General features: G+C 40.9%; 1 protein-coding gene across 3 annotated transcripts in view; it reads right to left on the bottom strand.

Moving 5' to 3' along the window:
* slco5a1 (solute carrier organic anion transporter family member 5A1) overlaps positions 1-19,434 on the bottom strand; it is a 29,023-nt gene extending 9,589 nt beyond the window's left edge. Inside the window, exons 1-5 of one of the 3 annotated variants that reach the window (XM_077509266.1) lie at positions 19,259-19,434; positions 16,248-16,391; positions 14,107-15,415; positions 1,650-1,782; positions 1,349-1,572 (exon numbers count right to left, since the gene is read on the bottom strand). In XM_077509266.1, coding sequence (XP_077365392.1) covers positions 1,349-1,572; positions 1,650-1,782; positions 14,107-15,034 — 1,285 coding nt within the window. In that variant the 5' untranslated portion in view covers positions 15,035-15,415; positions 16,248-16,391; positions 19,259-19,434. Of the gene's footprint in view, positions 1-1,348; positions 1,573-1,649; positions 1,783-14,106; positions 15,416-16,247; positions 16,392-16,506; positions 16,760-19,168; positions 19,236-19,258 lie in introns of those variants that run through there. The other 2 variants (XM_077509267.1, XM_077509265.1) reach the window with 2 other exon arrangements.
* Between the last annotated feature and the right edge of the window lie 7,183 nt (positions 19,435-26,617).

The following is a 26,617-nucleotide window of genomic DNA, read 5'->3' as shown; positions in this document are numbered from 1 at the left end:
GCCTTTTAGTGACTTACATCTACTTTTTATTTTTCGCTTTAAAATGTCTTCATATATTTTGGTTATCAATGCATTTAAAATGTCAATGTACATTCCTTTAGTAATTTCAATAAGCTACTTTTGCTTCTTTGCTTTGTCTTTGAATGTCTGTGTAAATGATTTTATGTGTTGTACTTTTGTGTGAAGCATATTATGTTGTGTAAAAAAAAATGTGCTATATAAATAAATTTGCCTTGCCCTTCCTTGCCAAAAATTACCTTAATAAAATGGCAGCTTTTCAGGCATGGCCTCTAGGTCTGTTATGACAGACATCTCCCAAATTTCATGTTGCTAAATGCCATAGATAACATATCTGTATTTACAACACAACTTGGCAGACACGACTGATATGTGCTTGTTTTTCATACCTAACGAGATCTGCAACGTTTCACAAGGCGAGTGCCACCCCTCCGAGTATGTGCATAATTGGAGGGATTCCGTTTGAATTTCTCAGCGTCTGCAGTCGTCTGAAGGACAAATTTGAGCCGGTTGGAAGTCGCTCGACTGCGGCGTGGCAAACCACACGCACGCGCATGCACACATCAAAGTCGCAAAATTGCGTTTCACTCTGCGAGCTGTCAAATTTGTCCCGTTTGCCGGGAAACACAAATAAATTACATTTCCGCGATGGATGCTTTCCATGTAATGAGCGCTTTTGTTTGGCTCAGCAGGCGGGTTTGTCGACTCCGACGAATCGTGACTGAGCTCCCAAGGGAGCTCATTTAAAAAAATATATATATATATAGCAACAGAGCGAGGAAAGCTGGGAAAGCCTGAAGCATATTGGAGGGGGAAAAAGGGGTGTCCCTGGTTCATTTGGTTCACAGGATAAAAAAAAATTGTAAAATATGCACTTTAGCGCTCCCAGTGAATTACCTGCTTCATTAGACAAACCTCTTAAATCAATAACATCCTCTCGCTGGAGATCTGAATGGATTTCGCATTGTGTGATAAGAAGACTCATCATGGCCATTGATTGGATTACAGGCACTTTGTACATCATTAGCTCGCGGCTAATGTAAGCCAGATAACAGCAACAGTCTTCCTGTCTCTTTTTGGATCAATTGTTTTTGGTGTACAAAAGAATTTGATTGGTATCTCCTGTGATCTGTGTCGTGGATTTCCGTCCATCCGTTTGTGTTGTTTGGCAAAATGATATTTTAGACTGTTACATCAGCTTCTTGGGCAAGCAGTTAGCTAGTTAGCCACCGACTGGCTTTTGATTTCTTGTAGGCAATTAGGAATGTTAACACGTGACTAAAACTTGGCTATAGTCTCAATAAAAGGTTCAAATTGAGTAGTTTCTCACCCTTGATGTCCTTCCCGAAGCCCATTGCGGAGGACACGTTCTGGCCTGTGCGGCCGGACTTTTCCTTCATCACGTCGTCTTCGTCGTCGCCAGACAGGTCACCTGGCGACGAGCCCAACTTTTTCTTCCTCTTCTTGTGGCGCGGCGGTAATTTTTTGGGAAAGGCGAACATGGGAAAGATGACCAGGAGCATGGCGATGGCACACAGCAAGAAGCCGCTCCACCTGAAACAACAAAACACACATCAGATTGAAATTTCCAAACTAAATTGGCAATTAAAAAGAGGATTTGTCGTACTTACCAGTTGCCAACAAAGCGAGGGTCGCTTTGGTCGATGTTGACAATGGTTTTGGGGTCCACATAAAAGCCGATGAGGACGCCTCCCAGCAGGTAACCGGCTGCTGGTCCCAGGGCTCCCATCACGTACATGACGGCTGAGAGAAAGCACAAGAGAGAATGGTAAGTTTAAAATTAGATTCAATTGCGACAGCACTAGTAAGTTGTGACAAATGGACAAACTGTGCCATTTTTGATTCTGTGGTGGACTGCTCCATTCATATCATCCATCGATCTATTTTCTTTCCTAGCAGACTTTAGGCGAAAGGCAGCCACTGTGACTCATTCATTACTTGATCTGAGCGAGGCCAGCGGGGGTTCGGCTTTGCAGAGAACACCTGCACAGCCAAACCGTAGGACATTTTGAAGCGGCCTGAGGACATTCTTCACTGCTTCTGCGACATCTGAACGGCTGACCTGAAAGCACCAGAGCTTTTCCAACACACAGGAGTGTGCAAAAGTGTTGAGGGGCGGCGAAAGATTAAGCACCGCAGGCTGAGATGGACCTAGCCAATCAGACGCCGTCAGGGGAAAGCAAAAGAAACTCATTAAAGTTAAGAAACCCAGATCGGACGAGGGGAGGAGAAAAAAAAAAAAAGGCCCCTGCAGCAAAGACACAAGTCAAAGCCATTTAGCAGTTACAATGCGGGGGGGTCAAACTTTCCATAATTACGCCTGGAACATTGCTTCAAGCTATCACGGTGTTAGGATTAGCACTTTAGAGTGGTGTGTGTGTGCGCGTGTGTACTTTTTTTTTTTTTTTGGACAATTAAAAAATGTCTCACTTGCACACAGACTTCATTTTCACAGGTAGGATAACAAGTAACCTTTTGTGCATCTCGACAAAATGGAAAATGTGCTCTCGTTGCTTAATCACATTTTTTATACAAACAAAAACTAAATCAACCCAATCAGACCCTTAATCTGGGTCCTAAACGCTGATGGAATACCGCCTCCCCCAGCCATCACATTACATAACAACTCCTTGCATATGCTCGAACACTTCCCCGGCGTTAAAACGTTTATTTTTGTCACACTGGAAGTTGTTTTGCCACATGTTTCCTGCTGACATTTGCTCGACGTGCCTCGACATCCAAAGTGCAAAGTCACTTAAAATATTTCTTAACGCACAGAAACCTTCTCATTTGATAGAGATAATGACGCTCGCTGTTCAATGACAGTTAGATGCAATAAAAACTAAATAAATAAATAAATAAATATATATATATATATATATATATATATTGCCTTTTTTTTTTCTAACATTTGAATATTTTTTTGCTCATGTATGTGTTTTTCCATCTAATGTTTATTTTTTTATCTGACATATTTATCAAATATTTGTGTCATTTATCTAATATTTTGGGATTTAAAAAAAAAAAAACTTTTTGCAAAATTTATTTTCTTCTATTATTCATCCAATATTTGTGTAGTCATTGAATTTTAGGTATTGCATGTCAAATAAATGGAGATTTTTTTTTAATGATTTATCTCTTTTTTTTTTTCTTTTCTTTTTTTTTTATTAAATCTCAAAAACCTGGCATTTGACTTATTTTATCTACAGGACTGTCTCAGAAAATTTGAATATTGTGATAAAGTCCATTATTTTCTGCAATGCAATTAAATGAGCAAAAATGCCATACATTCTGGATTCATTACAAGTCAACTGAAATATTGCAAGTCTTTTATTATTTTAATATTGCTAATTATGGCTTACAGCTTAAGAAAAGTATTATTAGTATTATTAGTATTATTATTAATTAAATATTAGAATATTTCCTCAGACCAAGTAAGAAAAAAAAGCCATAATCAGCAATATTAAAACAATAAAAGGCTTGCAATATTTCAGTTGATTTGTAATGAATCCAGAATGTATGGCATTTTTGCTTGACAGTCCTGTACTGTGTACATCGCAGAGAAGAAAAAAACAAAACAAAACAAAAAAACATTAAATACATGTCTGCGCCGGACTGTATGAATGAATGAATGAATGAATGAATTAAGCGTGAACATAATGTAGATTTGATATAAAGCAGATTTTAAACATGCAGGCCAGCTTTTTTTTTTTTTTTTTTTTTTTTAAAGGCACATGACATCCATAAATCCACACTTTCATACCCGACTCCCTCCTCTAAGCACCTAAAGCAGGTGCCCTTCCCCTGTTAGCTGACATCGCATGCATATACATCATCTTTTAACACCGCCATCGTCTCTCGTATTCCACAGTCGAAGCACGGCCGCGTAACACAATGTGGCAGGATATTAGGGGCGACAAACTATTAATTATAGCGGGCAGGCGCGGGAAAGGGTCTTATCTTTTTATCTCCTCCTTGAAATGAATAATGGCTCGTGGACCCCTAAGCGGCTGAGGACAGCCTGGAATTAAATAAAACAAGACAAGGAGTGTGTGATGATAAAGTTGCAAATGAAAGCTAAGCTGCATCAACTAAAATTGGATTCCAATGCACCATAATTGGCATCCCTGTCCACTCAGAACCAGAACCAAGTCAGTTCAGGCAAAGACGGGAGGTCCAATCTGAAGGGCGACCGGGACAGAGCCTTCAGATTGACAGATGTGCTGGCACAGCAGCAACCAGCGACGCTTGATCACACACAAATACACAAACATGCTGCGGTGGGAGGGGGGCGTCACCGTGGTACAGCATGCCAATGAAGGAGGGCCGCCTGACTGCAAGCTTGCTTGACTCGATTACGCAACAGACCTTCAGCGGCGGCACGTGAAGGACAAAGCCTTCCAGGCTTCGTATGACTTGATCCGTCGGGTGCTATCGGCTTTCCCCGCTCGTGTTTGTACTGAGTCAGCAGCATCTGCGTGGCTGCTTTCAAATATGTGGCGGTGTTTTTCCGCATTCGATGTTGCATGGCGTCAACAGAGGCCAAGCGGAGACGACGCGTAACCGATGGTTTGGGATTGCTGATTTGTTTAATTCTGAACTTTGGTCTCAAATTCGTCTTTTGATCTGAACTGTCTCAGTACATAAACAAAAACAAAAAGGAACTGACCTTGCCGTTCCAATACATTTCCAACTTGATTTGTAACACCAAACACCCACAAAGATGTTTTTACTGCAGGAAATTCTCTGAATCCTGGCAGGTACGGCGCCCAGCTGTGTCCGTAGCCGCTTGGGCTGTAAATGGAACTTTGAGGCATAACAATGAAATGGCGTCAACAGTGCATCGCCCCCATTCGCCTCCCTGCTCCCTCCTGAGCTCCCGTGACCTTGTCTTCACCCCCTCCCCCTACAATATCATTGACAAGGGAGCCAGCAAATACTTGATGAGAAAGCACACTGACTAATGAAGCAGCCCCCCCGGTGGCCAAAGTCATTACTTCGGGCTAATGATGTGATTTAATTACAGCTTATAAGAGATAAAAGTGGCCAAACACATGAATCATTGGATTGTTCTCTTCCAAACTGTCCACCTGCGTTCATCTTTTTAATAAGAAGTCGTCTCTTTCACTCTGTCGGGGGGATAACTTTAATAAATGATGTCGCCCCGCTCAGCATCCAAACAATCTTGGTGATGCCGGCACGCCGGAACCTTGGATGTGTTCAAAACACGACCTTGTTTAACAAAATGTGACGCCGCTCTCTCTTCTCCGTGGTACTCAGGGATATAAAGCAGACTTACACGTCACACATTCCTAATTCGACAAGAATAACGCAAGTGCGACAATGGAATAGCATCGCCATGGCAACTTGCTTACTTGTCTTCTTACATGTTGCAACACACGCGCACACATTTACACACTTTAGCATTTATAGGCAGAGATGGCAAATCTGGATCCAGAAAGTAAAAACCATGCCACAGTTTGTCTTAAGCCCCAGGTGCTAGCTAGCTAGCTCCCTAGCAGGTAAACAACTCCCACGGAGCTAGCTAGGGGGCTAGCTAGCTAGCACGGCTCGCTTGCTGCATCCACTTTGTCAATCAGCGTCCACATCTGTTCAAGTTTTGGCACCCTATAAGCATAGAGGCAAATCCAAGTCCAAAAACTAAAAACCATGCCAAGGTTTAGCTTTAGTTACAGGTGCTAGCTAGCTCCCGAGCTAGCACCTGGAACTAAAGCTAAACTGTGGCAAGGTTTTTACTTTTTGGACTTGGATTTGCCCTTATGCTTGTAGGTGCCAAAACTTGAACAGATGTGGACGCTGATTGACTAAGTGGATGCAGCAAGCGAGCCGCGTGGAATGTTTTCACGGATCAAGAGCGTAGTAAAGAGGTTTGATCCAGGCAGCCCGTCGGCACTGACTGGTACAGACGCAGAGCTTAGACTTGAAAGAAATGAAAACGATCAGAAGAATCTTTCGGAAAGCCCTTCTGACTTGTACCATCAACGGGTTGGAGTATACCACACACATGCTTGACTGCTAAGCCAAGACATGACGGGTCACAAGGGGCGCACAGAAACTACCCGACTGGAATAAACGCCACTTCTATTTGTAATTGCCTCCTGAGGCACTTTTCCTTTGGTTTGGACTTTTTTTTGGTGACTCAGATGCTCATTATGTGTTGTATGCTTCTTGTAAAAGCAAGATCTCTGGAGTCCAGGTTACTCATTCTCAAATTCCTGTGTTGGAGGAAACACACTTGATAGCTGCATCAGACAAATGTACCCTCGCTGTATAGAACATGAAGGAGATAAAAGTCTGCTCTCAATCTCCAGGAAAGCCAGGCTGCGAGATGTCAGTTCTCTAACACTGTGTGCCATATCACATCATTCCAGATAAGAGCAGTAGACTTTATAAAAGCTTTTTTTTTTTTTTTTAAATTCTATCATGACAGAAGCAATCCGACTTCGGAATGACGTCTGCTGGGCAGTGCACAGACGCAACTGCGAGTGTGCCTGAAAGTAGCGGGTAAAGATTCTATGACTGATTTGGTTTACAAAATTTAGCTAGATTTATATCATCGCACACGAGAGTGATGTGTCTGCTGTAGCCACTTGAAGAGCAAAGCTGGGAAAGGTACTAGAAGTTCTTGACACCTCCCTGTCAAAAGCCAAGCGTCTTTCTCTTTAACTAGCACAAATAATGGAAAATTACAGAAATAAACGGCCCCAATCGGAATGTGCCAAATCCTTCCTGCCGCCTGCCTTTTACACTTCAGTTTCCCACATTGCTGTTGCCTCCCAATTATCTAAATAACCACCAAAGATCTTTGCTTTTACAACCCGCTTCACACTGACACTCAAGCCTCTCAATCTCGCCCAAAAGGAGGCCTCTCACAAGATCCTCGCAGTGCGATCCTCTTTGGCTTTCATGCGATACGGTGGACATTCCTTCAGCAGGATCCTTGTTAACCCTTTGCAACACCAACACCAGCTTGCCTACATAAGAGGATGAATGAAGGTGAATGACGCATCTGGGTGCCCTCCTAAATTGGATACGTCAAAACACTGGATACGCTTGCACCTGCAGCTTTGAAGCCCCTCCATCGGCAGCCATTACCACTGCAATAATCTGGTCCACTGTACTCCGGAGTGAGAGGTCACATCTTGCTGTGTAACCATAACAACATATCTGATGAGATAAAGCAGGATATCTGGGTTTGCCGGTAATCGTATTTACTGCTCTTCTGTTTGCTGGCAGCCGCGTAATCTCGACTGACTGTTGCAACAGTGACGACTGAAAAGCTACACCGGAGATCCAGTGTGAGGGCTGCTCAAGCGTTAGCAATTGAACAATAGGTTTATGGTCTTAGTCATAGCTCGCAGTAGAGCTTGGTTCCATGATTGTGGCATAAGATGCGGAGAATGTTTAATGTCATTGGCACTGCAGCTGTGGAGGCAGGTAAGCAAAAGGACCGACAGACAAAGGCACAAACAACGCCTACACAAGGCGGGCGCACAGGTCCGCTATTGACTTTCTCTTCTTTCACACGTATTTGTCTTTCCACACAGTCACAGATGTGCAAATACGGTTTGCTGGAAAACGGTTGTGGAATTCTTCCAAACTGTTACCACTTTTGGGTAGACTCACAGTCCTGTAGAACAAAAAAACTAACCAGCAGGTCAGGGCATCCAGGTCATGGTACTCCACAAAAGTTGAACTGAAATGTAGCGCTATATTTAGCGGTGTCATGGATGTGAAATTTGCCGCGACGCTCACGCCTGTCAGGCTGCATCTTTTTGGTCTTGCAGTGTTATTCTCGCCGCCGGGTGCGGTCGGACGACGTTCAGAGCTGTCTGTCTCCCTCAAGACTGAGATTTTGGAACAGACGGGCCCTCAAGAGGGGAACAACAGTTTAAGGTCAGAAAAGGGGCAGACTGAATAGAGAAAGCGTGTCTAAGCGGGCTGGCAAATGTTGGAAATCGATCAATGGCTTCCTTTTACTTGACTTTGTGATCATCTTCTATCAACGAAAACATGGATGAACGTCTGAGCTTTTCATGTCGAGCAGGTGTGTCAAACTCATTTCAGGGGCCACAATCCACATACAGACTGATTTGATGCCAGGTATGATGAGAATACATCATATTTATATAAACTGACGCATAATCTGGAATATCTTTGGTGACATTACGGACAATTCGAGGTTAGCATAATCCCCAATTCCTTTGTGTCTTCTAATTTAAATCTGTAATAGTCATGGGACCTCTGGGCAGCTGGGGGAGATTAGGGGGGGGGGTCTGCTCTTTTGATTTGTTCACGGCCTCAGTAGATTTGTTATTTTTTTGGTGGGGATTAGTTTAAAGATTAAAAGGGAAAGGCAAACCCCCCAATTTTTTTTTTAAAATAATAATAATAATAATAATAATAATAATTTGTTCTATGCATCCCCACTAGACTAAATGTGGTATTTTGGTTGAGTTAAGCAGCAAAATCCAGCTGTTTTTATCCATTTCAGGGGGCGGCCATTTTGCCACTTGCTGTCGACTGAAGATGACATCAATGTCGCTCAGGTCTCAGGTGACAGCCAATCACAGAGCAGCTTCAGAAAACAGGTAAGCTCTGATTGGTTGTTCCCTGAGCAACATTGATGTCTTCTTCAGTCGACAGCAAGTGGCAAAATGGCTGCCCCCTCAGATGGATAAAAATGGCTGGATTTTGCTTCATAACATTCCAGAAACGTAATATTAATCAGAATGTCATGTTTAGATTAGTGAGGTCACATATAACATTATTGTCAGGAAATGTTTACGGTTGAGTTCCACTTTAAAAAACAAAAACAGGGATTGATTTGCTCTGTTCCACTTTGTGTTCTTCTGCACTTCGATATTATTTCGCAAAAACATCGTCTTATCTTCAAACGTATCGCCAGGCTCTTTGCAAACAATTAAACACTATTCTCCGGCATTCTTTGAATTTTCATTCAACCAGAGTCGGGGATGAAGCGAGGATTAGGAGAAAGAACGCGGACCAAAGAGTGAGCAAGAACAAAGGGGGAAATAATGTCCAATTTTTTTTTCTCCCCCCCTGGCGGCATAGCTGAAAACAAAAGGTTTCTCAGTGTGCCTGCAATCACAACCTCGCTTGTGGCATTTCCCCAGGAACCTTCCCACACTGTCAAAACAATCCGGCCAGTGCGTTGATAATGGCCGGTGGGCATCCGGCAAACGATGTCTAGCAATGACTACACAGTAACACACATACATACACACCACTCATACGTGAACAGTGAGTAAGACCTCTGCCCGTGGAAACAAACGAGACTCCCACACTTGCTTCAAGGGGGAAGAAGACGGTTTTAAACACATGGAGGCCTTGAGCGTCATCAGTGGCGCAGGCTTGCCAACGGAAAGGGCGCACGACGTATGAGGGCGTAGTAGTCACTCGTCAGCACAAAATGTCGCAAAGTTCAACCATGAACAACAAGAATACATGACGCTGGTATGGTGGATTTCACCGTTCCAGCAGCTTTTAACCGACTGTACAAATGTGAAATATCGCCGACATGATGAGGAAAAACTGGGGCATACGGACTGCTGGAAAACACAAAGACCAAAAGAGTAGTAGTAGAGGAAATAGATGAAGCTAGGCTAACGTTAGCGAAAGAAATGAAAGAAAGAAATGCTGAACTGACAAACTGATGTCATCTTCAGTTGACAGCAAGTAGCAAAGTTACTTTTTAAAGGTATTAATTGTTCATAACAAAATATTATCTTCTTAATAATAGCTCAATGAGTCAAGTATCCCAATTCATTTCAAACAGGGAGAATCCATTAACCTCATCATGAATGTTGAGGCCCTCCTCACTTTAAGGTCAAAAGAATTGAGACACACCCGTCAACCAATTGATGAATCAATCACAGCTTGTGGACAGACATGAAATCGGCAATTGGCTTTAAAAGTCTGAGACTGGCTAATCCTTTGACATTTGTGAGCGGTGTGCAAGGGATGCGTGGTGCCCCAGGCCCAAACACAAGTGGACATCCTAAAATGGACAATCGTGAGGGCAGCAGGGGTGTTCGGCTCGGGTGGTTGGATGACCTCGTGTTGCCGCGGCAACGCCAGGCCAAAGCCGCATTACAGGTCACAGGAAACACAAAGCGAGGTCCTCGCATAACGAGGCGCTCTCTCATTCGCACCACAAGTAACTAACCCCCGCCGGTGTCAACCTACAAAAGCTGTCGACTCCTCCCCCTCCGAGTCGCTGCAAATTGGGTTGGGGGTTAAATGGGTTTGCTGAGGGGGAAACCACCTCAAGATACGTTTGGTTAGCCTGCAGGAAATGTTAAGTGTGATGGCTTAAATGATTGCGCAGAGCCAAGTTGCCATGGTAATTTCCAAACATCTGGTATGCAAATCAAGGATGTTTTTTTGGCCCGCCTGCGCTTTCCTTCTATACCTGCTGAAAACAGGCAAAGTGGAGGTCAAAGTGGACGCTAAAAGACGCCTCCACTTATGAGGCGTCACCACGGCGGGGTTGTTGTTGTGTTTCTGCCGGTTCAATAGCGGCGCTGCAGTGGCTCGCTGTGATGCAACGATGTAATCGATACCGAAGTCTTGAGGGCAGCGGAGGAGGCAACATGAGGACGAGTTCAATGTGTGCATCGAAAAACGGGGGTGGCCAACTTAAATGTTTAATTATTGCCTCAACTCTGGCTTGACTGTTGCTGTCATTTGCACCTTTCACACTAGCAAAAGTTGGCTTTTTGCTGTCACGTATGAAAGGTACAAACACAGAAAACTTCAAATTTATTCAAATTGGATAATACACCTCCAAAACCAAGAAATTCAGTCGCATTCCGTTTTGGTATCAAAGTTATTATAGTTTAATTAACAAAATAAAACATTTTTTGTTAATTAATAAACATAAAAATGAGAGCACTTTCTAAAAACAACAATTACATTTTACATGGATACAACTAACTAAAGCCAATTATAACAGTGGTTAACGCACATTTTGGTGCCATGAACGTTTCAACGTTTTTATGGTATTTTGATGTCGCTGAATCTGAAAATGACATTGTCTTTTTCCAAACTGGCTCTAGTTTTTTATTTCGATATTTCATTTTGTTGTTTTTGAAAAGTGCTAATAATGCACAAGTTATGTTAAGGTATTCATTAGGGGTGTCACGATTCGCCAACTCCACGATTCGATTTAAATTTCGATTTTGGGGTCACGATTCGATTTTTTTTTCGATTTTTTTTTTTTTTTTTTTTTTTCCGCTCCCCCACTTTATAACACAGAGGCATATGCTTCTGTAGGCTAAGGCTAGTCTATGATCATTGGTTCTATTCATTGTACAGTAAATCTTATTTCAAAAGATCGGCTACATATAGGTGATGCAATTTCCATATTATTTTTGTGTAAATTTATGTAATATATGATAATTGACATTAGGCAGGAATGATCAAATTCAAAGAATTTATTTACAATATAAAGTTAACCGTCTTGTTCTTACTGAAGTGTAAAATAAAAAATAAAAAAACAAAAACAAAAAGTCACAGTGGGTGCCTGCCATCTATTGACTGTTTTTGGTTACAACAGTGTGCTGTGCGTTCCTCTTAAAATAATGTGCAATGTGCAACAACAACAAAAAATATATTGTATCCAAAGTCATGGAACAAATACAGCCTGAACAAACTATATCCCAACATTTACAGTTGCTGGGCATACTGTAGCGTGGTTCAAGTACACTAATTAAATGTTTGAATCCAGCGTTTTCCAAGGCTGCAGGTCTGCTGCTATAAATAGACCTATGGATCTGGCGTTTCGCGCGAGCTGAAGTGTGTGGAAGTTTCACTGTAAATGAGGATGAAATAGTTGGTTGGACCGTTGTTTTCCCACTTCTAGTTGAATTTGATAAATCTAAATCTTTGTGATGCCTGCGTAAATGTCCCGTCATGTTTGTCGTGTTTCCCGTTGTTACAGCTGGCGGCTCGGGCCCGCCGCCGGCTCCGCTCCCCTCGTATGTATGTGTGTGTTTGTGTCGGCTGGTGCCCGTATAATGGTACTTCAGTTTGAATGCGCCAGCGCGACACTCTGATTGGAGGACTGTGCCAGCGCGACACTCCGATTGGACGACTGTGCCAGCGCGACACTCCGATTGGACGACTGTGCCAGCGCGACGCTATTGTGTATCCGTGTATTATACCCCTATTGGTTATTGTAGTTTCTCCTCCGTTCTGTCAGTTCTGTCAAATGCGGTTATTTGTTCACCTTCCACTTTCACTCCCTTGTCAAACCCCTGCCTGAAATTTCAATTAAAACTACTTAGATGTTAAAGTCGACCCGTGTTTATCTACTCTATATTTTCTGTTATTGTGTTACTTCCCTTCCCCTTGACGAGCCGGGCGTAACACCGTGGCCGAGTACAGTACGCGCACATAGCATATCTTGCAACTGTGGTCTTTTTATCGACAACGTGAACGTTGTCGACATAACTCACCGGGAACGCAAAATGTTTCCAAACTGGTGACGAGAGAAGCGGGAGCGGCTTGAAGCACCATTGCTGTGTCTGTCCGCGCTTGCCATCATGACTGCAGGAGAAGTCAGCTAACAAGTGCCGTTAGCTAGTAGCTGAATGGCTGCGTCTCATTTGCTTTCCTGGGAGGTGGCGGTGGCGGCGGTGGCGGCGGGCGCGGGGGGGGGGGGCATCGAATCGTGTGTCCTCTCTTCTATTTCGATGCTCGAAATCGTGACGTAATTTCGATCGATTTCGATAAAAAATCGAAATCGTGACACCCTTAGTATTCATGAAAGATGGCAATTATCGCCGAGAGCCGTCCATTTGCAAATCATATTTTATACCTTACACTTCCCAAGAGGTCAGTGTGACAGCGGGCATCTGCGTGAAAGCCTTGAGCAGATTGAGGGGTGCCCCACCAACGCGGTCACATGGGCGGATTACTTTCGGAGCTATGCGCGCATATCACGGCCGAATACCGGGAATACGCAACACCCTTGTAGAGACGCCTGAATGTATCCCGTCTCCGTCCGGCCGTCACAACTTGTCGTTTCACGCTGTGCACTCTCCCATGCACACACATTGTACCGCTCCATTAATCATACGCAACCCAGTTCTGCCGGCGAGCCCACATTCCCTCTTGCCGTGCTGCAGGTCCACTTTGCAGTCTTTGTGGTGCCGCACTGGCCAGGCCCCGACAGGCTCAGCAAAAGGCAAACAATCATAAGTAATCTCAAATTAATGTGAAAATCCAAAGATAAAAAGGGAGCCATGTTTCACAAGGAGCGTACCGAAGCAACTAAAATTAATGGTGGAGCACTTTTTGGCATCTTTCTGTTGGGCGACCAGTCAAAATTGTGCCTACAGACAAAAACAACTAAGGTCCAATTTCCAGTTCCTTAGACCAAGGTGCTCTCAGGAGATTTACCATTACAGACCGTACCAAGGTGATTTTTTTGTTGGTTTTTTATTTGAACCACAAAAACATGGTGCGACTGTCAAGGAAGAAATGGATGGCCACAAAAGAAGATGAACCAGGCGTGAATAAGAAGAGGTTTGTATATTTTTGTATAGTGATAGACCAATTATTGGCCTGGCTAATTATCGATTCCAATATTTGCTATTTTGACAAAAAAGAAATTGCTCTGAGTCTAGTTTAAAAATATTTTTAAACAAAGCTGTCAATTGTTGTTAATATGTTTAAAAGAAAAGGTACATTTTTTTGACAATGTTGACGCTAATATTTTCTCTTTTACTACAAATGAGTATCGGCTTGAAATATCGATTATCGGCATCCTTGACTACTAATAATCGATATCGGCCTTGAAAAAAATAACAGTTTATCACTATTTTTTTTTATATTTTGAGAGGGTGTTGGCACCCTTTGATGCCACACTTTGCTTTCTAGCCATACGCACATGAAACTCAAAGATACAATTTATAACTGTTTTTCTTTTTTTATGATAATTACATTCAAAGTTTGCTATACCCTGAGAAATTAAAGCACCTTCAGAAAAGGCACATTCTGTCGCGATGGAGCGCTTACCCAAGTAGAGAGACGCGTTCTCCTTCTTCACGTTATCATCCAGGTAGGTGGGCCCGAGGGTGTAGATAGGCGTGGAGCCCATGCCCACCAGTATCTGGGCGCAGATGAACAGCGCCACGTAGAGGTTGTGCTCGTTGCCCTCGTGCTCACGATGGCACGACGGCGCGTCCGCCACCTCCCGCGCGCTGCCATTCCCACCGAGGCAGAGTCCTTCTTGGCCCGCCGACGCGTTCATCTCTTGGATCTGGTATGGCGGCGAGATGAAGTGGGGCAAGGAGAAGAGCGCCGCCCCGACGGCGATGACCACGCCGCCGACGGCCAGCCAGCGCGGCCTCTGACCCCGGCCCCCGAAGTAGGAGATGAAGACCACCACCAGTAAGCTGCCGATGTCGAAGCAGCTGACCAGCAGGCCCGACTCGGAGCTGCGCAGGCTGTAGCGCTTCTCGATGGTGGTGATGACGCTGCTCAGGTAGCCCGAAACCATCAGGGACTGGATGAAGGTCAGGTAGCACATGCAGAACAGAAAGCAGCGCGAGTCTCTGAGGATAACGTGCACGTACTTGCTGGCCGGGATGCGGATGAGACGGGAGAGGGAGAAGCCGACTTTCTGACCCCCGGCCCCCCTGTGGGGGTCCACCGGTAAGGAGCTGCTGAGGCCCACCATGCTGGACAGAGAGGGCGAGAAGTCCGTCCTGGAGGAGGGCGACTCAGGGGTTTTCGGTGAGAGCTCTTGCTTCTCTTCCACACGAACGGCAGCGGCGTCAAGCAAGCGAGTCTCCTTGCAGTCCGTCTGGCAGGGTCCGTTCAGTATGGGTAAGCTCTTGGACTTGAAGCAGCTTTCCGAGTCCACGTACTGGTCCTGGAGCTGGAGGATCTCCAGAGACTCCGACAGATCGCTGCCGGTCTCGTCGCTGTCCGACGACGTCATGGCACAGCCAGGTGAGAGGACGACGAGGCGGAGGAAGGGAGGTGCAGCACTGAGAGGACCCCTGACTGTGCTGGGAAGGCTTCTAGTGCGACATGGGGACTCGGTTGGGAGGCAGTAGGCACAAAACTAAAGACCACCCTGCCGGCATCACCACAGCAGACTGGACGCTCGTGATAACGAACATTTTCCGACAAGTACAATTGTCCTCACAAGCCAGTAAGCAAATTTGCCACTACAGTCCATGGGTTATCTTTTTGACAATGAATCCACAAAAAAATAAAGACAAAAAGTAAAATTTTGTCTGGTTTAGACTCCCATTGTGGTGTTGCTTATCGTGCCTGTTAGATGTTCGTTTTCTTTGTTCCACAGCAGAGCAGCTGCCTAGAGACACAACAAACAACAAGTATTGATGGTGTCCAAAATAAAGACGTGTGCACGTTACACAGGAAATTCTTTGGCAGGCTATTTAAATGCTGTTCCGAATCCATTAAGCTTTGCTTATTTCAAGGTTTTATACAAAACCTTTTACACAAAAAATACTTTTTCACAAAGCTATAGAGAAAAAATTACAGTTGTATACAGACATTGTTTTGGGGGAATTAACTTATGAAATTTGTACTGTGGTGATTGATTTACCCCCATGGTGACATTTTACATTTAGGATTTCTTTAGGATAAAGTCGTTTTTACGTCATATTATTTTGCATCTTCATTTTATCCATAACACTGCTCTCGAAGCAGTAACGCAAACTGTATTTGTTTTTTTTTTTTGTATTTTATTGTCAAAAGAATGAGAAGACACAGAGTCGAAATAAAAATACAATTTTGTTTACGGCCATATTTTCTGATAACATCTTCTCAATGTGCAGTTTCCCTGCGTTCACCATTAAACCATGAAATTGCTGAATTGTAAACCCAAAGCTGACCGTCAACAACACAAACAAAGCGTACGACCGAGTGACGGTGTTGTCATAACATCGCAAAAGGCTAAAATACGAATAAAAACAGCAGCATCTCTCCTTTTGTCACGGCACAAACACTGTCGGAGAACAAAAGAGCACGCTGTCACTAAACGTCTCACTCGGTCACTCTGACGACAAACACGCCGAGACAACACAGCAATATTTGATAGTATTGTACGAATTTGTCCCAAAGAGACGATACATATTGTGAATAAGTTGTAGAGAAAGACTTTAAAGGGCTGTTGTACTCACACGGGGCAGAAAGGAGGTAGCCTGTTGTTGTCCTCGGAGCTGTTGCTCGCTGAATGAAATGCATTTGATGCGCAGGGCTGCTGCTGTTGCCGCCTCCACGGACCGTAGGAGATTACGTAAATCTAGTAGATTCCCCACAAAAAGCTACATAAAAGGAAATATCTAGGCATTATTCTTATGTCAAAATTATTTAAATATTGATTTGTATGCTATAAACAAATATTTACAATAGTTTACAAGTGTGCGATTACGTTTGTACCTGAAAATAAGAGGGATCCTGAACGCACCGCTCCACAATCAGCGAATTATTTACAACATCAGCTATCTTGGGATTTGTAGTTTCCCGTTTTAATGACGTTACACGCAAAGTAGCAAACTTTAAATATAATAATGTTAACAAAACACGTAACACTAACCGCTCACAAATTGGAACATAACACCTACTACATATTAAGAGGTGGTATTACGATGACATTCTGATCTCCAATAAGCGAGACGCGAAACCTCCGTTGACTTCGTGTACCGGCATGCATTTCGGCCCACTATGGTGGCTTGTTGAAGAGGATTCCGCCATACGTCATCTCGACAGCTGGGAGCCATGCTGACCCAGCTGTGACTGACTGGTGGCAGGGTCTCACACACCAAATGCCTTTAGGCACACGAAATGTGTAATATAGTAGTATAGAAGTAACTTAAATGATAGCACATTTTAAATTTAAATACAATGTTAGTCATTTATCATTTGGCATCTTCTCCCATGTAAAATGCACCAAACTCTGAAGACAAATAAAAAAAAACTAAAAAAAAAACTTGAAAGGCTTTTTTAAATATCTGTATGAAACTAGAACAGACCAAATATGGATTGCCAACAGCGCATAACCCAAAAATATTTTGTTGGTACATTGGAAAAAATAAAATAAAAATCCCAACATTTGCTCAAGGATACTTCAACATGTTCAACAAGGGGATTGAACCCACAATCTTAGGGATACCACTACGTGCTACTGTTGCTTATAATTTTAGATCTCATGAAATGTAAGGCAGCATCTGCAAGTCCAATTATTTGCTTCAAAATAAATGTTCATACATTGAATGCTACTATCTAGGACATTACAGAAAGTAGTTATTTTAAACAATATATTAATTCACACAGAAAGTATGGTAACATTACAATTTTTACTGTTAATTTCCCAGCAAATATATATATTAGGATTTTAAAGCTGAATTTTACATTTTATTCCATTAAATATTTGTATTGGTACCTTGAGATACAATTGGCAAACTGGCAAATGCAGCCTCGAGAAGCGAGCTAGTGAGCGCGCTTCAGAATCCCGCCACTAGATGGCGGCAGCAAACTTCTACCGTCCGGTGGTTATAATTTAGAATAACAAAGGCTACAATTAGATACAAGTCAAGATATTTTTAATACAGTATGTTTTTTTTTGTTTTTGTTTTTATGAAACATCATATTTTGGTGGGGCATTGCGATAATGGACTATTACTATTTGGGTGTAAAACGTTTGAGGAGAAAAAACGTGTATCTCAAGGCACAGCTGTATATATATTTGTAAAAGAGATAAACTTTTCCTACATTTTATGTATTTTTGTCTATTTTTGACATTTCATGTCATTTAAAAAAAAAATCTTATTAAGTGAAACACAAAGAAATGGAAACTTAACAGTTTGATCTATAAATATGTTCGATGGTTGTTGTTGTTGTTGTTTTTTTTATGAATTATTGAATGATTGTGATCAAGATTCGAATTGAACGCCATCTGTAGAAATTTAGTTCAAATGCAGCCTCTTGGTGTGTCTCCATGGTGACGCAGTTTTGATTTCTGGTCCTCTGTCATTAGCCAACACGCCAGGAAGGAAAATGGACGTTCACAAGGCAATATTGTATCATTCTTAATATTTGAATATGGACCCAAACATCTGATTATCTAATACACATTTTCACCAGGTCTGTACGACTTTTAAAAATAATCAAGTCGCCATGTTCTTTCCTCAATACTGTGATTAGAATTTAGTATGTGATGTTTTTTTTTCCAAGGTTCTCTGGTGGCACTTTTGTGCGCCCTCTAGTGGCACATAAATGAATTGATGCCAAAGTACATTTTGATAGTTTTCAATCTGCAGTACTGTACTTGATGGCAATTTTTGTACTCCGCTGAGGGAGCTGATTGGTGGACAAGTTAGAAAACCACATGAACAAAAACACGTCATGCAGGACAACCCCCCCCCCCCCCCACACACACACACACACACACCCATTGTATATGCGCAATGCATCATGGGAAAAAAATACTGTCTTTGGATCGACTGCTGAATGACTAAGAAAAAAATATGTTGAAACTTTTGGTTGACAACATGCGTCTGGTGAATTGGCCACTGGCATGCTTTTCAAATTTGTAACTGAAATCGCCCTTATCAAAAGTTCACACACGCCAAGATTTTGCAACTAAAAAATACTCTCTTTTTTTTTTCTTTTCTTTTGTTTCTTTTTAAATGACGTTTGCGTGTATGCCGGCAAGTGTGTGGCAAAGAAATGACGGACACTTTAAACTAGGAACGCCTTCTGGTTGGTTCCGGCGCCTTCTTGTTTTACAAATTCAAGGCACAAGGTGGCGCCAGAGGCAGCTGAATTTTGTACATAACATCAGCGCATGGAACGTTTTCTCCATCTTTATCAGCCGTTTGTGAACTTCAAAGTTTGCTCACAACCTTTGCATCGCCACGCTTTGATTCCTTTACAAATTCTAATTCAGTTTGTATATATACATAGTGCTATTTTACTTTTTTTTTTCGGTGGCTGGAATACATCAAAGTCCTTTCGTTTCAAATTTCGATACAGTCAAGGTACAAATATATTTTGGAAATATAGGCGCTAAAAGTAAAAAGTTAACAAAAATGAAACTTACACAGGGTACTTAAATACAAGACATTTGTCCAATACTTTGGAGCTGCACTGTGGAAAAGTGAGGAAGGTGTGAAGAGGATGCGAAGTTTACCGGCTTGTAGTGGAAGGAACGTCAAGAAAATCCGGATCAGCCACCAGATGTCGCTGCTCATCCTTCTCTTCTTCTGATTGAGGAAGAAGAGGAAGTAATCAGGGATCATCGCGACACGCTTTGTAAAGCCATCAAAAAGTGCAACCAGTTGTCTACACGACTACTACATTCACTGAATAATATTTGAACCTCAGCTCAGGCATACCACCAAGAGTCCGCCTCTAAAAAACATGGCATCATCGCTTTGTAAATTACATAAACATGAAAAAAAAATATCCTTGAAATGTTTTGTATTCAACTCCAAGACACAAAAGACGTAAAGGGATTCAAACACAAAGCAGTTTTTTCATCATTATCATCATTCAGCTTTTAGTGTGAAAAGCAGTGGAATAAAAGCCGAATTAGATACTTTGTAGTTAATTTGTCTCATCTGCGGATAAATGTACGAATATTGGTGTGATGCAAAATATAGAAATCTATAAGGACAGGCAGTGTTTGTGGTTGTTTATCACTGTAGGAGCCCCATGTTTGTTTTTGTTTCTACCTCCAACCACTAGGAGGCAATGTGTTGTTGTTTGTTTACCTGAGCCACGGCCAGGTGGCCAGGTATTACTTAATTGGGATTCCACTAGTGGACAGGTGTTACTGATTGGGGAAAGCAAAACAATTTTCAACGGGTATTGTCTTGTATTTTTGGCATTCATGTTGTTACTTTGATTGTTATGACTTTGTGAATTAAGAAGTAAATGTCAACTGTCATTCCAATCAAGAGAATTCCGTTGTTTTGTTTTTTTACACAAGTGTAGCAGACAAATGGTGGTGGACAATCCCATACAATCACCTTTTATTAAACAGAATGTAAATTCAAGAATATGAACACAATAAAAACGATTATTAGCCTTTATGTGGCGTGATTTGGTTTTAGAATTGGTTGTCATGCTGTCCATCAATTCTTGAAATCGTCCTGATGATGTCATCAGCCGCTCATGTTCCTTCTGGCCTTGGAGGAGGTTATGGTGAGCGTGGAGGAGGGGAGCGCACACGTTTCCTGTCAGTGTCAACCGTCCCAACTTTATTGACACGGACAGGAATTGCTAATCAAAGTCTGTCTGTTTCTCCCACCCTGACTCGTGTTCATTAATATATCACACACACACTAGATAGCCTTGGCTAGCTGCGGCGACACATACGGGAAAATGAGTCGCACCCTCGTTTAACTGGAAGTCCAGCAAATGAAAGACGACAAGCAGTCGGTGGTTGCTTTGTTTTAATAAATTAATACTATTACTACTACTAATAATAATAAAGCATTTTTTCCCTTTGTTTTAGTTCAATGACTGTTGAGTCATTACTTTGTTTTAATAAACAAAATGTTTTGATTTTTTTCCTCGTTTAAGTTGCAATGATAGTTGATGTTGGTTACTTTTTCCTTTGTTTTAGTTGAATGACTGTCAAGTCATTACTTTGTTTTAATAAGCGAAGTGTTTTGATGTTTTCCTCATTTTAGTTGCAATGATACTTGATGTTACTTTGTTTTAATAAATTGACTACTTTACCATTTTTTCCTTTGTTTTAGTTGAATGACTGTCAAGTCATTACTTTGTTTTAAGAAACAAAGTGTTTTGATGTTTTCCTCATTTTAGTTGCAATGATACTTGATGTTACTTTGTTTTAATAAATTAACTAACATTTTTTCCTTTGTTGAATGACTGTCAAGTCATTACTTTGTTTTAATAAACAAAGTGTTTTGATGTTTTCCTCATTTTAGTTGCAATGATAGTTGACGTTGGTTACTTTGTTTTAATAAATTAACTACTGTAACATTTTTTCCTTTGTTTTAGTTGAATGACTGTCAAGTCATTACTTTGTTTTAATAAACAAAGTGTTTTGATGTTTTCCTCACTGTAGTTGCAATGATAGCTGATGTTGCTTACTTTGTTTTAATAAATTAACTACTTTAACATTTTTTCCTTTGTTTTAGTTGAATGACTGTCAAGTCATTACTTTGTTTTAATAAACAAAGTGTTTTGATGTTTTCCTCATTTTAGTTGCAATGATAGTTGACGTTGGTTACTTTGTTTTAATAAATTAACTACTTTAACATTTTTCCCTTTGTTTTAGTTGAATGACTGTCAAGTCATTACTTTGTTTTAATAAACAAAAGTGTTTTGATGTTTTCCTCATTTTAGTTGCAATGATACTTGATGTTACTTTGTTTTAATAAATTAACTAACATTTTTTTCCTTTGAGTTGAATGACTGTCAAGTCATTACTTTGTTTTAATAAACGAAGTGTTTTGATGTTTTCCTCATTTTAGTTGCAATGATAGTTGACGTTGGTTACTTAGTTTTAATAAATTAACTACTTTAACATTTTTTCCTTTGTTTTAGTTGAATGACTGTCAAGTCATTACTTTGTTTTAATAAACAAAGTGTTTTGATGTTTTCCTCATTTTAGTTGCAATGATAGTTGACGTTGGTTACTTTGTTTTAATAAATTAACTACTTTAACATTTTTCCCTTTGTTTTAGTTGAATGACTGTCAAGTCATTACTTTGTTTTAATAAACAAAGTGTTTTGATGTTTTCCTCATTTTAGTTGCAATGATAGTTGATGTTGGTTACTTTGTTTTAATGAACCAAGTGTTCCAACCCATTTTGCCTTTCCCGCTACCTGACGTGCTCCGCTCATTTTATTTTGACGCCGATTTCCGCTACTTTATTTGAACAAACCATGTTTCCATGTCGACGTTGAAATAAATGTGACAGGTGTTTCATTGCGCCGTCATCGCTGTGAGTTCCTGCGCTAGCTCGTGTCGAGGGAGTCTAGCGTGAACTCTGCAGCTCCTCTTTTGAGCATGCTTAGAAGAAAAAAGGCCCGACTTTGAATGAGTCTTTTGTGTTGCATGTTAAGAACACCATACAGTAGCACGACTCCCTAAATGAGCCTTTCAGCCAACGAAAGCCCAGTGAGCAGCTGACGCATACGAATCAGAACCAGAGGTGTAATTGTGTTAAAAAGTGCAAGGAGGCCCTCCCACTGGCTAAAAGTAAAGCCCCCCGCCATGATAAACAGCAGATTGGGCTCGACTCACTCCCACCGATGCTTATGCTAAAGCAGAGCGAGCCAGTGAATGACAAAAGATGGCTTCCTAATAAATGACGAGGGCATTAAGAATAATGCAGTGCCTTTTCTTTGCGCTGATGTTGAACACTGATAGCACGCACACGCAAGCGCACTCCCATGCTGAGAGATGGAACAACATTCAACGTATGCACTCCACTTCCCAGCAGGCGGCCATTTTGAGTCCTCCAAGGGGATATTTATTATCATGCATGCACACAGTGTTTCTAGAATACTGGTAGGTTAAAAAGTAAATTGTTATAAAAATAAATTTTGTATTTTTGTAGGTGAACGTGAGAGAAAAGTATAATAAACCAATTTTGGATGCAATGAAGTGTTTTATTATGATTTCAAATAAAATAAAATCCACCTATTTCACAAATGAATATCATTTATGGTAGATGTCATTCTACTATCGACCACAAGATGGCAGCGCACTTGATTTGCTTAAATTTTAAAGAAACGCAAAAGAGGAAGCATTCAGCACAGTTTGTTGACAATTATTTGAACGTCATCAATTTGAAGTTTGAACCTATGACTCAAGACGTGTAATGTGAGCCGAATTAAAGATTTAAACGCTCAGTGTTGATTGACACGATCAGGGAGGTGGTCACGTCACAAAAAAACGTCATTAAAACTCATTTACTCCCAATAACGTATAAATACGTTTTTTTAATGTTCTAAGTGTCCCAAAGACGTATTTATACGTTTTTTTGTTGTTGTTTTTTTTTATGCTAGAGCATACAGAAGGCTTTGATTCAGCCTCTCAACTGCAAAGAACGGTTGCAGAAATGGTAGTTATTACACAAACGGCCAGCAGGTGGCAGCAGAGCAAAGGAGATCAACCAGGGCCATGTAGAAAAAAAGCTCAATTACTTACAATTTTAAATAGATTTGTGAAAACTGATGAAACTTAGCTCTCTTCTAATGCTAATTGCTGCAAAACGGAAACAGATAGAAACATACTTTTTTTTTCCTGATGAAAGAAGAGACTTTAACCTTTCTTTTGGTAGGTTCCATGCTTTTATAGCAATTAAACACAATATTCTGTGGGCCATGCAAAATCAGTCAAAATCCAGTAAAACAGCCGGGAGCGAACGGGACTGCTTCTGTGAAAATGGCTGGGAGTGAATGAGTTAAGGTGGTTGAAAGATTCAAAGTCAAATTTTTTAAATTGAGATGTTGTAATGGATCTCATTCCAAATACATTGATTTAAAATAACAGAAATTGCAGTTAGCAATATATTGTAATATTCAACAATATTCGTCCCACTCAAATGGATAAATAATCTATTAGAAGCCATTCAAATTACAAAAGTTCCTATTTTAAAAATCATTATACCGTTGTGGTTGTGTAAAAATTTCAAAGCAATATACATATTGTTTCAAAACTACAAGATAAAAAAACAAACAAACAAACAAACAAACAGTTGAAGGGTAGAGGATTTATTTTTATGGCGGAAAAAAACAAACAAACAACCAAACATGATTATTATTCTCATATTATTTGTTGAGATTATAATTATATAATATATTATTTTAATGACACGATTTTAAACTCCACCACGCACACAGAAAATGTAATTACAGCAACACTGTCTGTGTGAGCAGTAATCCGTGGAATCCATTGTTGGCAATACGTGCCTGTTCCTTCATTATGATCAATACCCCCCACGTTCTATAGTCCCCCCCACCACCACCCCGTCACATATACACTCGAGAAGTGTGCTTCCCCACAAAAAGAGGCACAATTAGCCCAGTGATACAAGCCGTCACAATGGGCCAAACATTTGGAAAGCAAACACTGAAGTGTGCCTCGTCGTTCTGGGTGAGGTTGGGGAGGGGCTTTTTGTGGCCCCCACACAAGAAGCCTGTCATTTATTAGTCATCGGATGGTAGTCTGTCAATCATTACGGCTGCTGTGATGTGACGTGCACAAAAGGCACACTAGCTTGGAGACAATGCTGTGTTCAAGAAGGCCAGAAAGTCGGGAGGATTGAAATCTTCTCCAATTCAGATGCATAAAATGTATACCAGTTTCTGTGCTGTTAAAACATTTTGCGTAAAAAAAACTACACTACTGTATCTTTTGGGGGGCTAAATAGTGTTTTCTGAGAAATGTGTGGAAAAAAGTGGGAAAAAAGTTGCCATGTTGAAGCATTTTATGTATGTAAAACTGTCATTTCCCAGGTTAGTTGAATACAGCATTTTGGAAAAGCATCTGGAAAAAAAAATGTGTGGAAAATATTTGCCTTGTTTAAGCATTTCACGTAAAAATTGGATTGCTTTGAGCAAAAACAAATCACAAAAATTGTACAAAAATGGTAATTTCTCAGGCTACATGAACGCATTATGAGTTTTCCAAAATAATAATAAAAAAATAAATAAATTGTAAAAAGAAAAAAAAAATGCAACGAAGAATTTCATAGAGAGGACTGGAATTTCCCAGGCGACTTTAACGCAGCATGCATTTGACAAAAAAAAAAAAAAAAAAAAAAAAAAAAGATAATTAAGTTTTTACACTGTTGAAATGTTTCATGTAAAAAAAAAGAATTTTTTTTTAAATTGCACAAACAAGTCATAAAATTGTAATTTCCCAGGGTACCTGAATGCAACATGAGTTTTACCAAAAAAACAAAGGTGAAAAAGCAAAATGAGCCACAAAACTGTCATTACCCAGATTACATCAATGCAGCATAAGATTAACAAAAACTATAAAACAAAAAATAGAAAAGTTAAAAAAAAATGGTGGTGGGATTACGAGATATGTTTTTTTCTGTAACATAGCATCAGTCTCACACAAAATTTGCACTCAACACTGTAATTTCCCAGTTTTATGAAATACAACATGAATCCTGCAAGACTGGCAAAGTGAATTCAATTTAAATTGAGCTAAACACAAAATAATGCCCTTAGCAATGCTTTAGTCTGCGTTTTTATCCTCTCTTATGCGCGTGCGTGTGAGTTTGCAGCGCGAGACACACATTAATGATTGCGAGGCTTAAACAAACCCTCTGCGGTTGTTCGCCATCGACCCGCTGATCCGCCAGATCGCAACCGGCTAACGGATCCGCAGAGGCCTCGCGCCGTAATTGACTTGCTCTTTGGGACGTCACACACACACACAAACACTCACATGCGGGATTAGCTGCCGCCATTAGCTACACCCGTGTTGCTCTTTTTTTGGTGTATTATTTGTTGTTGTGTTCGCAGTGCTAATTCTGAGCTGTAGCAAAACGTGTGATTGCGCTTGTTGGTTGGCGTCCCAGAGGGGGATATCAGTGTTTGGACTGCCCTTCGTGCTGCCTGATTAGAAAGGGTGGAGGAGGCTTAACGTGCCGTATTTATTTTACTGTCAAAAATGGAACTACAGTGGACCCACGCTATTAATAACTGAAGGCCACACAGCTTCTACTACCTGAATGCCAACACAATGGAAAATTCCAAAAGCAAGATGGCTAACAATTAGCATCTAGTGGCGATGTTGTTAGCGTTATAGCAACGGCTATATTTTACATACACTCTGGTGAGTATAAAAAAGCAAAACATAAAACAAAGACAAATGTACGTTTTAACAGAGCCACAACGCTGCTACTTGAATGCTAACGTACAATGGAAAACACCATAGGCAGATGGGCTAACATCTATGTAGTGATGTTGTTAGCGTTCTAGCAACAGAATACACTCTTGTGAGTATAAAAAACAAAAGATAAAACAAATTACACGTTTTAAAGGAGCCACACTGCTGCTACTTGAATGCTAATATACAATGAAAGACTCCATAGGCACAGGGGCTAACAATTATCATCTATGTAGCGATGTTGTTAGCGTTCTAGCAACAGAATACACTCGGAATAAACTCTGGTGAGTATAAAAAACAAAAGATAAAACAAATTACACGTTTTAAAGGAGCCACACTGCTGCTACTTGAATGCTAACATACAATGAAAAACTCCATAGGCACAGGGGCTAACAATTAGCATCTATGTAGCGATGTTGTTAGCGTTCTAGCAACAGAATACACTCGGAATACACTCTGGTGAGTATAAAAAACAAAAGATAAAACAATTACACGTTTTAAAGGAGCCACACTGCTGCTACTTGAATGCTAACATACAATGGAAAACACCATAGGCAGATGGGCTAACATCTATGTAGTGATGTTGTTAGCGTTCTAGCAACAGAATACACTCTGGTGAGTATAAAAAACAAAAGATAAAACAAATTACACGTTTTA

This window comes from Festucalex cinctus, chromosome 20 (genome assembly GCF_051991245.1).
Source record: "Festucalex cinctus isolate MCC-2025b chromosome 20, RoL_Fcin_1.0, whole genome shotgun sequence".
In the NCBI taxonomy this organism is placed as follows: domain Eukaryota; kingdom Metazoa; phylum Chordata; class Actinopteri; order Syngnathiformes; family Syngnathidae; genus Festucalex; species Festucalex cinctus.
The sequence above is the reverse complement of the archived record's forward strand: the minus strand, read 5'-3'. Positions and strand labels throughout refer to the sequence as shown.